At 38.3% G+C, this 14,814-nt stretch overlaps 1 protein-coding gene across 1 annotated transcript in view; it reads right to left on the bottom strand.

Annotated features, from left to right (window-relative positions):
* Positions 1-10,648: 10,648 nt before the first annotated feature.
* CCDC54 (coiled-coil domain containing 54) overlaps positions 10,649-14,814 on the bottom strand; it is a 117,016-nt gene continuing 112,850 nt past the window's right edge. The window contains exon 2 of the mRNA XM_002923670.4: positions 10,649-12,180. Within this exon, the coding sequence (XP_002923716.1) occupies positions 10,781-11,767 (987 nt within the window). The 5' untranslated portion in view covers positions 11,768-12,180 and the 3' untranslated portion in view covers positions 10,649-10,780. The remainder of the gene's footprint in view (positions 12,181-14,814) is intronic.

Genomic DNA, 14,814 nt, shown 5'->3' with positions numbered 1-14,814 from the left:
AAGTAAAACAGGTGGCCTCATGTGGGTGAACATCATCTAATCTGTTAAGGGGCCAAACTGAACAAAAAGGCGGAGGAAGCTTGAATTCACTCTCTTCCTGAGTAAGTGAGCCAGGACGTCAATCTTCTGCCCTTGGTGTTCCTGGTTCTCAGCCTTCAGACTTGTGCTGTAGTCTATTCCATTGGCTCTGTGGATCTCAGGCTTCAAAGTACACCACTGGCTTCCTTGGGCCTCCAGTTTGCAGACAGCGGATTGTGGTATTTCTTAGCTTCTGTTATCATGTGAGCCAATACCTTCTAATAAATCTCTTTATATATATTTACATATTTTAAATATTGTATTATATATCATATACTATATACACTTATATATTTACATATAATATATAATTTATATTTATATGTATTACATTTATGCATTTATAATATATGTAATATATTAGGCATATGATACATACATTATATATGATATATATAATGCATGTATTTATATAATATAAATATATAAACATAATTAATTGTACATATAATTTATATTGTATGCTATATATTTATATTATATAAATATTAACTATTTAAATAAATAAATGCATAAATAAATAAATAATTTAATTGGTCTGTTGCTAAAGAACCTGACTAATACACCAGGGATACCTAGACATGGAATCAGGGAGAATAGGGAAAGGTCACCAGTAAAGTGCGTTGGCTGAAGCTGAGTAGGAGAAAAGAGAAAGACAAGTAAGTCCACATGGCCTCCGTTGGTAAGTGAATTTATGTGTGACCACACGGGCTGCCACATCATCCTGAGAAAAAATGAGATGGAGGGAAAAAAGAGGGAGAGGCATAGAGACAGAGGCTAAATGAGGGAGAAACCCACGGGTGGAAAAACTTACACTTTATAAAAAATACAGAAAGAGAGATAAGGAAAGAGAAACACTGCTGTGTTCTAAAGATGATGGTGAGCAAGAGGACCAGCTAAGAATGGTTCACTCCGTTTTATGTTAAGTGTATTAATACTTGTTTCCTGTCAAACTCTAATGTATGACAAACTTTAACATATAAGCTACTTAAAAATTATTTACAGCTCCTCAACTTTTTAAAATGCTTTGACATTTAGAGGTACCATCTGGGGCTTTTCCTAGAAGTGTGTGTGTGCGTGTGTGTGTGTGTCTGTGTGTGTGTGTGCGCACACTTTTGCTTATTATTGTTACATCTTTTTTTTAGCTATAACTATAGTAACCGGAACAATATCACTGACAGTAGGCAAGGAAATTAATCCAAAGGTTTATCTATACATATATATTTGATGTAGATATATATGTGGATATATATACCCAATATATATGTGTATATATATTTGAGACTATATATATATACACACATAAGTATGTATATATGTATATATATATGTGCACATATTGCCATATAATATTTGCACCTGATCCCTGATGAAATGTTCTGATAATAGAAGACCAACATGGCGAACTGTCAAAGTTTCAAAGATAATGGAACATGGACTATATGATCTCAGGAAGGAGACTTTGGTTGGGTAGCAGTAATGGCAGATTTCTTAGCTTTCATCAATGCATTGCACTAGTTTAAGGAACATTACAGATCCCACACAGATGGTGAGAGGCACAGTTATATGTGTCTTTGACCACTGGCCAGTGCATTTTCTGCTATATCTTGCTATTCCTTTAGCTATCAGAATGCAATAATTCAGTGGGCCTGAAGAGTACTAGGCCTAACATTTGGAACCTTGGGATCTGGTCCAGACTGGGTATGAACTTAACTTTGGGTAAGTTACTTCCCCTCTGGATCTCAGGTTCCCCCTCAATGAGTTGAACTAACTTTCTGGTCCTCGATCTTTTTCTTCCTCAACTCCTGGCTAGCTGCTTCCCAGTCATTCAGTCATAATAATAATAGAGTTAAATATTAGTCAGCATTCTGCAGAGAAACAGAACCAATAGGATAGATATAGATATATAGAAAGAGGTTTATTATGAGGAATTGGCTCATTCAATTATGGAGGCTAAGGAGTCCCATGATCTGCCATCTTCAAGGTGGAGGTCCAGGAAAGCTGGAAGTGTAGTTCTAGTCCAAACCTAAAGCCCTGAGAACCAAGGGAGCCAATGGTGTAAGACCCAGTCTGAGTCTGAAGGCCCAAGAACAGGGAGGCTGATGGTATAAGTCCTGGTCCAAGTCCAAAGACCCTAAAACTAGGAGTGCTAATGTCTAAGGGCAGAACAAGATGGATGCCCTAGCTCAAGCAAAGGGTAAATTCACTATTCCTCCACCTTTTTGTCCTACTCAGGCCCCAACAGATTGGATGATACCCACTGAATTGGGGCGGGTGAGCTTCTTTACTCAGTCTAATGATTCAAATGCTAATCTATTCTGGAAACATCTTCACAGACACACCCAGCAATAATGTTCGACCAACTATCTGGGCATCCCTTAGCCCAATCAAACTGACATAAAATGAACCATCACAAGTTATATGGAACATTTATTGAGTACTTACTCTTTGTCAGATGGTGAGCTAAGTGCTTTTCCTCATTTCATCTCAGAACATAATTTTGCATTATATTCTATTATTATCCCCAATTTAGAGAAGAGGAATTTGGCTCACAGAATTTAAGAAACTCAGCAAGGTCACACACCTAGTAAGTGATATAGCCCTCATTAAATTCAGGGCTATCTAACATCTAGGTTTGTTCTTGGTCCCTAAATTATGGTGCTCCTTATAGTTATGATTCTCAAATGGAGCAGGGATAATGTTACGTCCCCCACCCCATAGACCTACGATACTGGGGCGGGACTAATTTGCAAAAATCTATCAGGAGATTTTAAAAGGTCCCTTGCAGGTGCCCCCACCTGAATATCACTGAACTAGGTAATCTTTAGGATTCTTTTCATAGCTAATCTTTTTTTTTTTAAATTCAAGTATAATTAGCATACAGTGTTATATTAGTTTCAATTGTACAATATGATTCAACAATTCTATACATTACTCAGTACTTCATAGCTAACCTTTTATGACTTTAGGATCCTACTGCTGAGAAGGAAGGAAAGTTTTATTGTTATTGGCTGCCACGAGCCTGAGCCTAGTAAATTCCATTGCTCTTTGTTGCCCTCTAATGGCCTGCTTGAATCTACCAGTCACCAGTTCCGCTTCGCCTCCTTCAATAACTCACTGTCTTTAGACCAGCCTCTGATCAGAAACTTCATTAAGTCAGCCCTGATTTGTCTTCTGATCATACCTCTTAGATAACATATTGAAAATGCCAGCTGGGTCACCTATGGTGCTCCTCTAATTAGACTGCCATAGGCATAATTTTGTTCATATTGCTATAACAACAAATAGCCATGTCACTGATGGCTGTGATCCAATTATAAACTGTACATCAAGCAATTATTATCTTCATAGGTGGCAAATATAAGTTGACCGAGGGTCACTATAACTGAGAATGTCACCCACATTTCTATTTCCTGATGTCCAAAAGGTGTGTGACACCTTCCATCAGTGTATAAATGGTCTCCCTTCTAGCTCAGCTTTCAGTCCTTCATCACTGTGAAAGATGACCCTCGTCCCGCTTTGGCTATTCCATGAACTAGGTTCTGAGAGGCCACATGGCAACACTGCCTCCTTCGTCAGCCAAGAACACCCCATCCTAGCTTCTCATCCCGAGAGTTCCTGCCTCGGCTGCCATTTAGATCCTGTCCGTTGTCTCTCTGTTCCTTGAGGTATCCTCCTAGTGCCATCAATTTGTGACATTTTCTCTGCTATCAGACAGTAGAGAGAGCAAGGACAGTGGAGACTCTGATCCTGCTTTTGTAGTTATTCTGCTGAATACACCTGGCGTGGCAGTATACAAAGGCTTGGCTCTATGGTGCCGTCAATGCCAATATTGCAGTTATAGCATAGTTCAATCGGCTTTTACAGGTTAGCCACAAAACCCCTCTAACTCTACTCCTGTTTCTTTGTAATATGCATTCTGAGTTGCAAACAGTGGATTTGCAAATGCAGTTTTGGAGCATAATCCATTGATACATTAGGGACTGTCTACATTTGGGTGAGTTAAAACAACACAGAAAGAGTTGCATTTTTGTGGCTTGAAGGAGTAACCTTAAGACATTACTTTTAAGGGGGTGCCTGGGTAGCACAGCGGTTAAGTGTCTGCCTTCGGCTCAGGGCGTGATCCCGGAGTTATGGGGATCGAGCCCCACATCAGGTCTTCCGCTATGAGCCTGCTTCTTACTCTCCCACTCCCCCTGCTTGTGTTCCCTCTCTCGCTGGCTGTCTCTATCTCTGTCGAATAAATAAATATAATCTTAAAAAAAAAAGACATTACTTTTAGGAATAGTGAAGTCTTTTTCTACATGGGACTTGAGTTCTGTCCCATGAGAAAACTAAATTAAGTTTTAAATGAAGTATGTNAAAAAAAAAAGACATTACTTTTAGGAATAGCGAAGTCTTTTTCTACATGGGACTTGAGTTCTGTCCCATGAGAAAACTAAATTAAGTTTTAAATGAAGTATGTACTTTTCTACTCCAAATCTAAGCAACAGGCCGTAATAATTGGCCGCTGGAGTGAACACCATTGGAAAGTATGTTCCTTCAGGATAGGATTGGTGTCTTTTCCATCTCTGTTTCTTTATGTCTGGCTTAGCTAGTCCCTGGCATTGAGTCTGATTTCAGTAAATGTTGGTGAATGTTGTTTTTGAATGAATAGAATACTCTTAGTGTCTATGAAAGCAAGTATTCCAAACTGAACTAAATTATTTATCTTAAACTGAGTCTCTCCCTTTCCCCTCAAATACTTTTCTCTGATGCTTATTTTTATAGTGTGCAATTAAAGGTTGGCGAGCGGCTGTTACAGATGATGGAATATTGGTTGAATGCCCAGACAGGAGGAGAGCTTCACACCCTGTCTTATTCTTATCACACTGTCTTTGGATAAGGGAGTCAAGAGTTGGTTTGGAGCCTTTGTATTTAGCCTGTCACTTGGTTCATTATTTGTCTGAAGTCTTTTATGACTAATAAAAGTTTTGAATGTGAGCTCCTCGAGGCAGGGTCCATGGCACCTTTTAACATCTAGCCTAGAGAAGGAAGAAAACTACTCCCATTTGTTAAATGAGTCAAGCACTGTTCTGGGTGGGTTATACACATGGTCTTGTTTAATCAACACAATAGTCTTAAGATATAAGTTGTTCTCAATTTAGAGTTGAGAAAACTGAAGAACAGAAGTCTTAAGGAATTTGCCAAGATCACAGTTAATAAAGTTCACCATTGTACATCTGCTCCTAGCACAGTGCCTGATACATAATAAATGTTCAGTAAATAGCTGTTCTAAGATCTGTTATGCTTTGAATGTCCTCATTGCTTTCAGTGTGTAATGCTACCTTCCCATTAAATGTGTTTAATAGTAACAATAGTTTGAGACATTTTGGCGAATGCACAATGGTTTCATGTCTGACATACATAATTTAATTATATTTATACCCACTTTTTTGGTACAGCAGAATGATGTGTTCTTCGTTTTCTCCTCCTCCTCCTCCTTCTTTTCATGCAAAAACATTTACTGAGAACTTACCAGTAAAATTGATTTTGGTGTTCAAGATAAGCAGGGAAGTTTCTTTTCTCTTTCCCCTTCTTCTTTTCCTTCTTCCTCTTCTTCCTTCTTCTTGATAAACAGGTACATTTCTGTCTCTATCATAAACAACTCAAAGTTTTGTGATATATATATGTATGAACTCAATGGCAACATTGGTGGGGTTGTTGACAGAGTCTTCAATTCTGCCTCAAGAGACTGAGGTGCAGGATAAANATGTATGAAATCAATGGCAACATTGGTGGGGTTGTTGACAGAGTCTTCAATTCTGCCTCAAGAGACTGAGGTGCAGGATAAAGATCAGGGAAGGTATCTTAGAGAAAAAAGTATTTGAATTGAAACTCCAATGAAAATTGTTTCTTTTTTTTTTTTAAGATTTTATTCATTTATTTGAGAGAGGGAGAGTGTGAGCTGGATGGAGAGAGAGAGAATCTGAAGCAGACTCTGTGTGTGCCTGATGGGGGGCCAATCCTACCACCTCTTAATCATGACCCAAGGGGAAACCAAGAGCCAGCTGCCCAACTGACTGAACTACCCAGGTGCCCCACGAATTATTTCTTATTAGCCAGATAAAAGAAGGGCATCCAAGGCAGTAGGAGCAGCAAGTACAAAGATGCACGATTTGAAAAAGTCTGCAAGACATTTAGTGTGGCTGCATGGTGGTTTGCATGTGAAGTTATCATGGGAAAATGGGGTGATGAAGTAATAAAAATAAATGCCATTAATTTCACACTTACTCTATATTAGTTATATTGCTAAGAGCTTCACATTATTCCTGGCAACATCCCGACTGGTATTCTTATTTTAGGAATAGGGACACTAGGGCTTTGGGAATATAAACTTTAGCTTAATTCCGAAGTCATACATCTAGTAAGCGATAGAGCCAGCTCTTTAATCAGGTCAGTCTGACATTGAAGCAATTGCACTTTACCACAATGAAACAGTATTTTCCAAAGGTAAAAATGCAGGATAGAAAGGGTTGTGTAGGCTCTGCTAGAAATCTGGATTTTATTCTTCCTGATATGAAGAGCAGTGAAAAGGTTCTAGAACTGTTAAAAAAAAAATCACCCTTTTATAATTGGATTATGGACACTCTGGAGTCTGGAATACCAAGCAGGAACACTTTTCATTTATAAAGAGATAATATTAAAGCTGGAACCAAAATAGTAGAACTGGGGACAAAAACAGAGGATGAATTCCATGAATAGTTGGAAGATAAACAGGAAAAATATTTGATGATTAATACATCAAATGAGGGAGAAAAAGATGAGAGTAATTCCCGGTTTGGGGATATGGATAACGTGTGCTGTGATGCCGTTAACAAAAGGGATGCAGAGACACGAGTTTGAATCAGAAGAAGAGTTATTAAGGCGAATTTTAAGAGGAAGGAGTTTGTAGGGTGCCCGTGTGGGGCAGTCAGTTAAACGTCTGACTCTTGACTTCAGCTCAGGTAGCAATCTCAGGGTTATGAGATGTTTCTCCCTCTCCCTCTGCCCCCTCTTCCTGGGTGCTCGCTCTCTGGCTCTTTCGCTCTCTCTCTCACATAAATAAATAAATCTTAAAAAGAAAAAAAGAGTAAAGAGTTTGTGACTGCTGTAGGCCTTCAAGTGAAGTCACTTGAAATGAAAGCTCAAAATGTCCCAGGAGAGGCTCGATTAGGAATCCTTTGATTTAAACACCACTAAAGTGAATCATTAGAATTTCAAAGGAATGATTAGTGGCAGAGTGATCTGCCAGAATGATGGGGAGAGGACCAAAAGAGAGCATTGTTGTGGAAGACTTGATCATATGAGCCATGGAGAGAATGGGAGAGGAGTAGGTAGGGACAGAGAGGGTGGGCCTTTCCTTCAAAGAAGATGTTGAGAGGTCAGCAAGACAGGAGGGGAACACAGGACAAGGCAAATGCGTAGTTTCGTAAGTCAAGTACAAATAACTGATAGGTGATGATTATGATGGAGGAAAGAAGAAGGCTAATGATGGAGAGCTGCAAACCACCAGAAGGGGAATATGGACAAGAGAGACATCACTTCCTCTGAGTCAAGTGGGATGGAGGTGAATTGGCTGAGGGGCAGGTTAATTTGAAAACAAAGACTGAGGAAAAATTATTTGCTCACATGTAGTTGCAAGTTGAGTTATAATTTTAATGCATCATGTGAGATCTCATCTAGGTGATACTAATAAATAACTGACTCAAAAGCAGAATTCTCCCTTTCCTTACTGGGACATTTGTGAATTAACAGGTCAAATAGTCATCTTCAGGGAAAGTCTAAGACCCTGAGAAAATCAGGTAGTGCCCCTCACTTTCTCCTCTAATATTCTTCTGTAGGTAAAAAAAAAAAAAAAAAGGTTAAAATTAATACGGTAGGGAATCCCTGAAGAGAAAAATGAAATCCATAAAAGGGTTGAAATAGGCTATCAGTGCTTTACATGTATTAAATGCTTAGTGGCTTTTATAACCCATGTTCCCTACTGGCCCCACTCCTGCACTCTTCCTGGTACACTGCCCTCACCACCCCCTCCTCACCTAAGCTCCTTACTGCAAGGCTCATCAGCCCTCTTTCCTCCCTGATACCAGGAGCACTTTTGCTTTTTTCCATCCCCATCTATTGTACATTAGCTGTGCGTGTACCCATTTTATCGTCCCATTTGATGTTATGTGTCTATAGTTCAGGGAATGTCTTCTGCTTTCTCTTTTATCCCCTGTAATCCCTTGACATCAGCAAACACTGAAAAATTATTTACTAAATTAATATGATTTCTTTTTAACGTGCAACAAAACAAGGCTAGCTGAGATGAAATAACAGAGGTTGTAAGTATAGAATTTGACTGTTCAGAACTAAGGTCTTCCAATTCCCAGCTCTCTGCTGTTTCCCTAATTCTTTGCTTTTCTAGGGACATTGAGCAAGTGCTAGGAGGCAGGTAAGTGGAGAAAGAGTGAAAGCATGCATTATTACAGAAGCCCAGATGACACAGGCAAATACCAGCTGGGTCACTTTTTACTCTTCCAGTAACAAATTGTTATGTCATTTATCTTTGTCACAGCCTACCTTCCCCTGTTACTCTCTGATGTGAGGGTCACACCCAATGTGCCGAACTAGAACTCTGGTGGTTCTTGTGGTTATCTCTGATGGTGAAGAAATACAGAGATCACTAGTGCCCTTATCAGAATGATACTTTACCTTATTAACACAGTTATCCCATTTAAAACAAACCCTCTTCATACACAGCCTTGCTTGGAGTAGGTATAGGACTACCATCAACACTGCACCTTTCGCACCTGGACAGATTTTAAAAGTTATTTTGCGGGGCGCCTGGGTGGCACAGCGGTTAGGCGTCTGCCTTCGGCGGCTCAGGGCGTGATCCCGGAGTCCTGGGATCGAGTCCCACATCGGGCTCCTCCGCTATGAGCCTGCTTCTTCTTCTCCCACTCCCCCTGCTTGTGTTCCCTCTCTCGCTGGCCTGTCTCTGTCTCTGTCAAATAAATAAATAAAATCTTTTAAAATAAAAAAAATAAAAGTTATTTTATGTACACATCTATAAATGAGTAAAGAAAGATCAAATACAATGTATCTGCAAGTGGAAAAAGTATAACATATAATTAAGATCAAACTGGCAGCAGACTGTACTGTGTCTCCTTGTCATCCTTCTCCCTTCATTTCCTCTCTACCCACCTTAGCTTCTTTTTCCTCATTTGAAATTGGGTTTTTCTTAGCTACCTGCCAAAACCCTCCTTTCAAGTTATTAACTGAGAATAATTTGAAATAGTACACTTAACCAAGAATACTTGTACTGTAACAGCACAGGATTCTCTATTGGTAGTAGATTCATTTCCTGAGTTAAGTGGTGAAGGAAATATGTTTTTGCAGCTATTCTGTACAGTATTTAGAAAAATTGCATCATGATGGCAATAACCTGTTATATCCAAAAATGAAGCCCACTCTGGCTATGTAGTATAGGGCTCATACCAAAAAAAGACCTTGTTATATAAGAATTCGTGGTAGCGTAGTGTTGAGATTTAACTTGGTTCACACATGCCTTTTTAGATTGTCTCTTTTCCTCTCTATCAAACCTACAGGACATGGTATTTGTCTCATCTCATGAAAGTGTAAAAAATATCCAGTAAGATCCCCTTTTATTTATTTTTTTATTAAGTTCAATCAGCCAACATATCATTAGTTTTTGATGTAGTGTTCAGTGATTAATTAATTACATATAACACCCAGTGCTCATTATATATATTATGTGCCCTCCTTAATACCCATCACCTAGTTACCCCATGCCCCCTCCCTTCTGCAACCCTCAGTTTGTTATCTGGAGTCCAGAGTCTCTCATGGTTTGTCTCCCTCTCTAGTTTCTTCCCATTCTGTTTTCCCTCCCTCCCCCTACGGCCCTCCGCACTATTCCTCATATTCCACATATGAGTGAAACCATATGATAATTGTCTTTCTCTGCTTGACTTATTTCACTTAGCAGAAACATGCCCCTTTAATTGTTTGATGGAGATGAAGCTGAAGTTGAAAAAAAAAATCCAATTTTTGCAATGAATGTTTTCCTGGCAGTAACTTGTCCTTTCAATGTCCTTTATTTTTATAACTCTAACTTTAGTAGCGCTGATAGTGGGTATCTTTTTCACTGTATGTTGTTGAAAATTTTGGTAGTGTAGTCTGTCTCTGGTATCATGGATCTTATCTACAAAGGCCACTAAGACAAGAGGACATAGGGGATGCCTGGATGGGTCAGTCGGTTAGCTGTCTGCCTTGCTTCTGCCTGCTGCTCCCCCTGCTTATGCTCTCTCTCTCTCTCCTGACAAATAAATAAAAATCTTAAAAAAAAAAGACAAGAGGACATAGGAAACTGATCTGGGGACTACCAAATGTGTTCTTCATTCCCTTGACCCCTTAATTCTTTCCTTCCAATTATCTATGACATGGGCTCTGGGTGAGTCCTCATGAATTGCCTTTAAGAAAACAGGAACACTGACAAAAAATGCATTGTGGTTGTCCAATGGGATGATCTATCTTAACTTACCTGAGATGTATATAAACTTCATAGACAGTGAGCCCACAGCGAGCAAACTACCAAGGAATTCACAACTACCACAAAGGTGTCAATGCTCGGAACAACCAGTTCACATTTATTTTGTGTCCAAGCAAGCAGAAAATAACTCTATAGTTGAGTTACTTCCTCTTTTGAGAAACCAAAAAGACGGTAAATGTAGTTGAAAACAGAGACACAGAATGTGGTCAAACTTGCAATAGGCCCAGTGAATGGACGGTATCTCTGGCTTACAAGTTGTGGTTCCTCAGGAGGGATGGTTGGCCTAGAAAGAAGCCACTGGATGAATTCCTCTAACTCAGTAGCACTGAGGAAAAATCTCCACTTTCCTCCATGGACAAAAGTTAGCTTGATCCATGTATTAATGTCTGGGTAAATATAAATATTTGACTTTGCTTTTTTAAAGCTTCTTAATGCATTTTGATGGTTAGTTTTTTCCAGAGTTTTAATTTTTGGAGAATTTGTTTTGTCCTCAGGATAATCAGTGGCCTCAGGATAATTGGGTACTTTTTCTGCTTCTGCTGAAGAGAGTCCATAGTCTGTAGAAGCCAATGTGTTCTTCAGAGTTTCTGGTTGTAGGAATTTTTGGAGTTGTTCTATGATCTCTTTACTCCTTTCGCCTTCCAGAACTTCTAAACAATGTATGCTGGAGCAAGAATTCTGGTTTTCCAGTTCTGTCACCTTCTTCTTTAAAGTATCAGTGTTTTCTTTCATAGAGAAGATATCTTTAGTTATTATGCATTGTTTGTCTTCATTAACATTCATTCTGGTTTCCAATACCTCCATCTGCTTCTGATAAAAATCAGTCTTTTCCTGGATTTTGGATACTACACTGACAATGTCAGTCATTTGGCTGAGGAGTTCAATTTGGGCAGTTTTAATATCTTGGAGCATTGCTGTGAGATTCATTTCTTCATCAGTAGTGATCACATCTTTATCGCAATCATAGGAAGTCATAGTTGGATGTCTGGTTGAATCTGGGTGCTGGTTCTGACATGTATGGTAGACATTTTTAAGAGATTGTCTGATCTTGGAGAGATTTGAAGTCCACATCTGCCCAGCAGCAGCTTTTACCCTTTTGGTTTGAAGTTTGTACATCTTTTATAATAAAACAAGAGGTAGGGTGATGGGAAACCTGACCAAAATCAAAGAAAGAAGCAGTATCAGAACAAAATGGTCTTTTTCTTACTATTTGTTGGATGTCTTTCCTGATAACATCATAGAATGCCCTATGGAGAACATCAAGGGCAATAGTAGGCACTCTTAGGTGTTTAGCTCCTTCTGGGGCAGTCCAACTGGAGAGCTCTGTGAAATAATGGTCAAGTGCATGGAATCCTTTATATGGTAATCATTGACCTGGTGCTGATGTCACAATGGTTGCTGGCTTGAAATACATTTAGCTAGGGGTGCCTCAGTGGCTCAGCTGGTTAAGTGTCTGACTCTTGATCTCAGCTCAGATCTTGATCTCAGGCTTGTGAGTTAAAGACCTGCATTGGGCTCCATGGAGCCTACTTAAAAAAAAAAAAAGAGTACATTTAACCACAGGGCAATAACTCTCAAAAGTTTTGCTCACAGGACATTTTTCACTTATAAAAATTGAGGAACAGAGACCCTTTTTAAAAATGTAAGTTATGTTAATTGATATTCCATATTAGAAATTAAAACTAAGAAAGTCAAGGTATCAATTTATTAAAATAAAAAGCAGTTAAGCTCATTACATCTTAAAATAAATGAAATTTTTATGAAAAATAGTTATATTTTCCAGAAGAAAAAAAGCATTTACATATTTGCAAATGTTTTAAACACCTGGATTAATAGAAAATACTAGATTCTCAGATCTGCTCCTGCATTATTTCTGTTGTGATATGTTGTTTTGGTTGAAGGATATGAAGAAAATATGGCCCCATAGAAATATGTAAGTGGAAAAGAGAAAGTACTTTAATATCCTTTTTGAATTTGAAGATTTTATTCTTTGCTACTCTGCCAAAATTTGACAAATGATAGTTGTTTAGAAGTTAGTTGTCATGGGGTGCCTGGGTGGCTCAGTCAGTTGAGTGTCTGCCTTTGGCTCGGGTCATGATCCTGGGATCCTGGGATCGAGCCCCGTGTTGGGCTCCCTGCTCAGTGGGGAGTCTGCTTCTCCCTCTACCCCTGTCTCCTGGCTTGTGCTCTCACTCTCTCTCTGTCAGATAAATAAATAAAATCTTAAAAAAAAAAAAGTTAAAAAAAAAAGAAGTTAGTTGTCATGTGTAATCTTGGGTCAATACTGTTACATTAAAATTCATTGGTCTATCTCCTATTTTAAGTATATGTGTAATAACATGCATTGGTCATTTGGAAAATAATGATTCACTGAATTATGCAGATCTTCCAAATGGTAACTCATTTTGTTATATAATATCAAAATATCATATTCATTAATATTACCACCAATCTTACCAGAAAAATCTTTGAGTGTTGGGAAGAGGCCAAGCTCATAGTGGCAGATAAAACTTTCCAAAATTCTAATACTAGCTTGAAACCTTGAAATTTATTAAACTTGTTGATTGTTTTTCATGAGTCACAAGCTCCCTACATTTCCTTTTTTTTTTTTTTGCAAAAATGCCAAATACCCAAATATGACTTTTCTTTCAAACAAAAATGATGTTCCATGAAAAAAGCAGCTAGTTCAGTTTGTAACTCAAATAAGTACCTTTCTGGGAGACAACTGTTATCCTTTGATAAACAGCAGAGTGCTTTATGTGTACTTCCCACTACATCACACGTAATATTAAAAAAAGTACTGAACGGTTGAGATTTTATAAAATTAACATTTTTACTGCTTTATCAAGGCATTCTGGAGTTCAACTGACTTTTTCTTGTATTCTTTTCTTTTCTTTTTGATTGACTGGAGGTGAAAAATACAGTCATATTGACACAATTTAGTACTGCTGCTTTGGGTTGTGCTAAGGTACTGACAGTTTTACACACCACTGCTTTTGCATTGCAATTTGCAAAATGCAAATGTCAACACAATGAAAAAGGCAAATGGAGCCTTAATATTATTTTTGAAATATTTTTGCCCTCATGGTCCATTGTATGCCATAGTTTGAGAACCACTGTCTTAGAATTTTTAAATGATATTATACATCTCTTATGTTTCTCTTTATAGATTTTTTAGAAAAGATTTTATTTTTTTGAGAGAGAGCAGAGCTAGAGAAAGAGAGAGCATGAGCAGGGGGGAGAGGCGGAGGGAGTGGGAGAAGCAGACTCCCCAGTGAGCAGGGAGCCCAATGCAATGCGGTACTCTATCCCAGGACCCTGGGATCATGACCTGAGCTGAAGGCAGATGCTTAACTGACTGAGCCACCCAGGTGCCCCTTTATAGATTTTTCTTCTTTTTTTTAAAGATTTTATTTATTTATTGGACAGGACAGCCTATTATTTTTCTAAATAACAGTGGTTGAAATCCAAACCCTTTAAAATAGTAAATATTTTGTCTATTTTATATATTGAGATAAAAACTTCATTACATTTGGTCACATAGGAATAAACGTTTTTGGAATTAAATGACATGATAATCATGTCTCTTATGGTACAGACCCACTTTACTAAAGGGGATATTCCTTCTTGGATCAGTATCAGTTCTAACTCCGGACTAAATCACTCTTTCTCCTATTTATGGTTAATTGCAAGACCAGCTTTGACCTAGATTTTGGTATAAATCTGAATTTAGGCAAAAGTAATTTAAGAATTTTGGCGCATCAGTGATATCTGGGATTTTGCTTTGCTGTCTTATCTTTGAATCCCTGTTTAGTAACCTTACCAAAACTTCTAGAAACCTTTCCAAACTCTTGCTGAGGAAAAATGTTCTCCTGGAAACAGACTATCACAGAAATGGTATTTGGAGCCAGTAAAGGTAGCATTCAAAGCTGTCCTATTTACCTTGGCCAAGGCCATTCTATCCATCAAGCACTACAGACACAGTGCTTAGTGCCTATGAAGTTTTCAAAGGCCAATGAAAATATTTGAGACTGGAAAGGAAAAAAAATAATAAAATGTCTCAGAATGTTAAAAGAAAGCTGCAAGATTGAAATAGAGAATGTTTAATTAAACATCTCCAGAGTGTACTGTTCTATCATCTTCATTGTTAAATTTAGTATTAA

This window comes from Ailuropoda melanoleuca, chromosome 1 (assembly GCF_002007445.2).
Source record: "Ailuropoda melanoleuca isolate Jingjing chromosome 1, ASM200744v2, whole genome shotgun sequence".
Taxonomy (NCBI): domain Eukaryota; kingdom Metazoa; phylum Chordata; class Mammalia; order Carnivora; family Ursidae; genus Ailuropoda; species Ailuropoda melanoleuca.
This window is presented reverse-complemented; position numbering and strand designations above follow the sequence as displayed.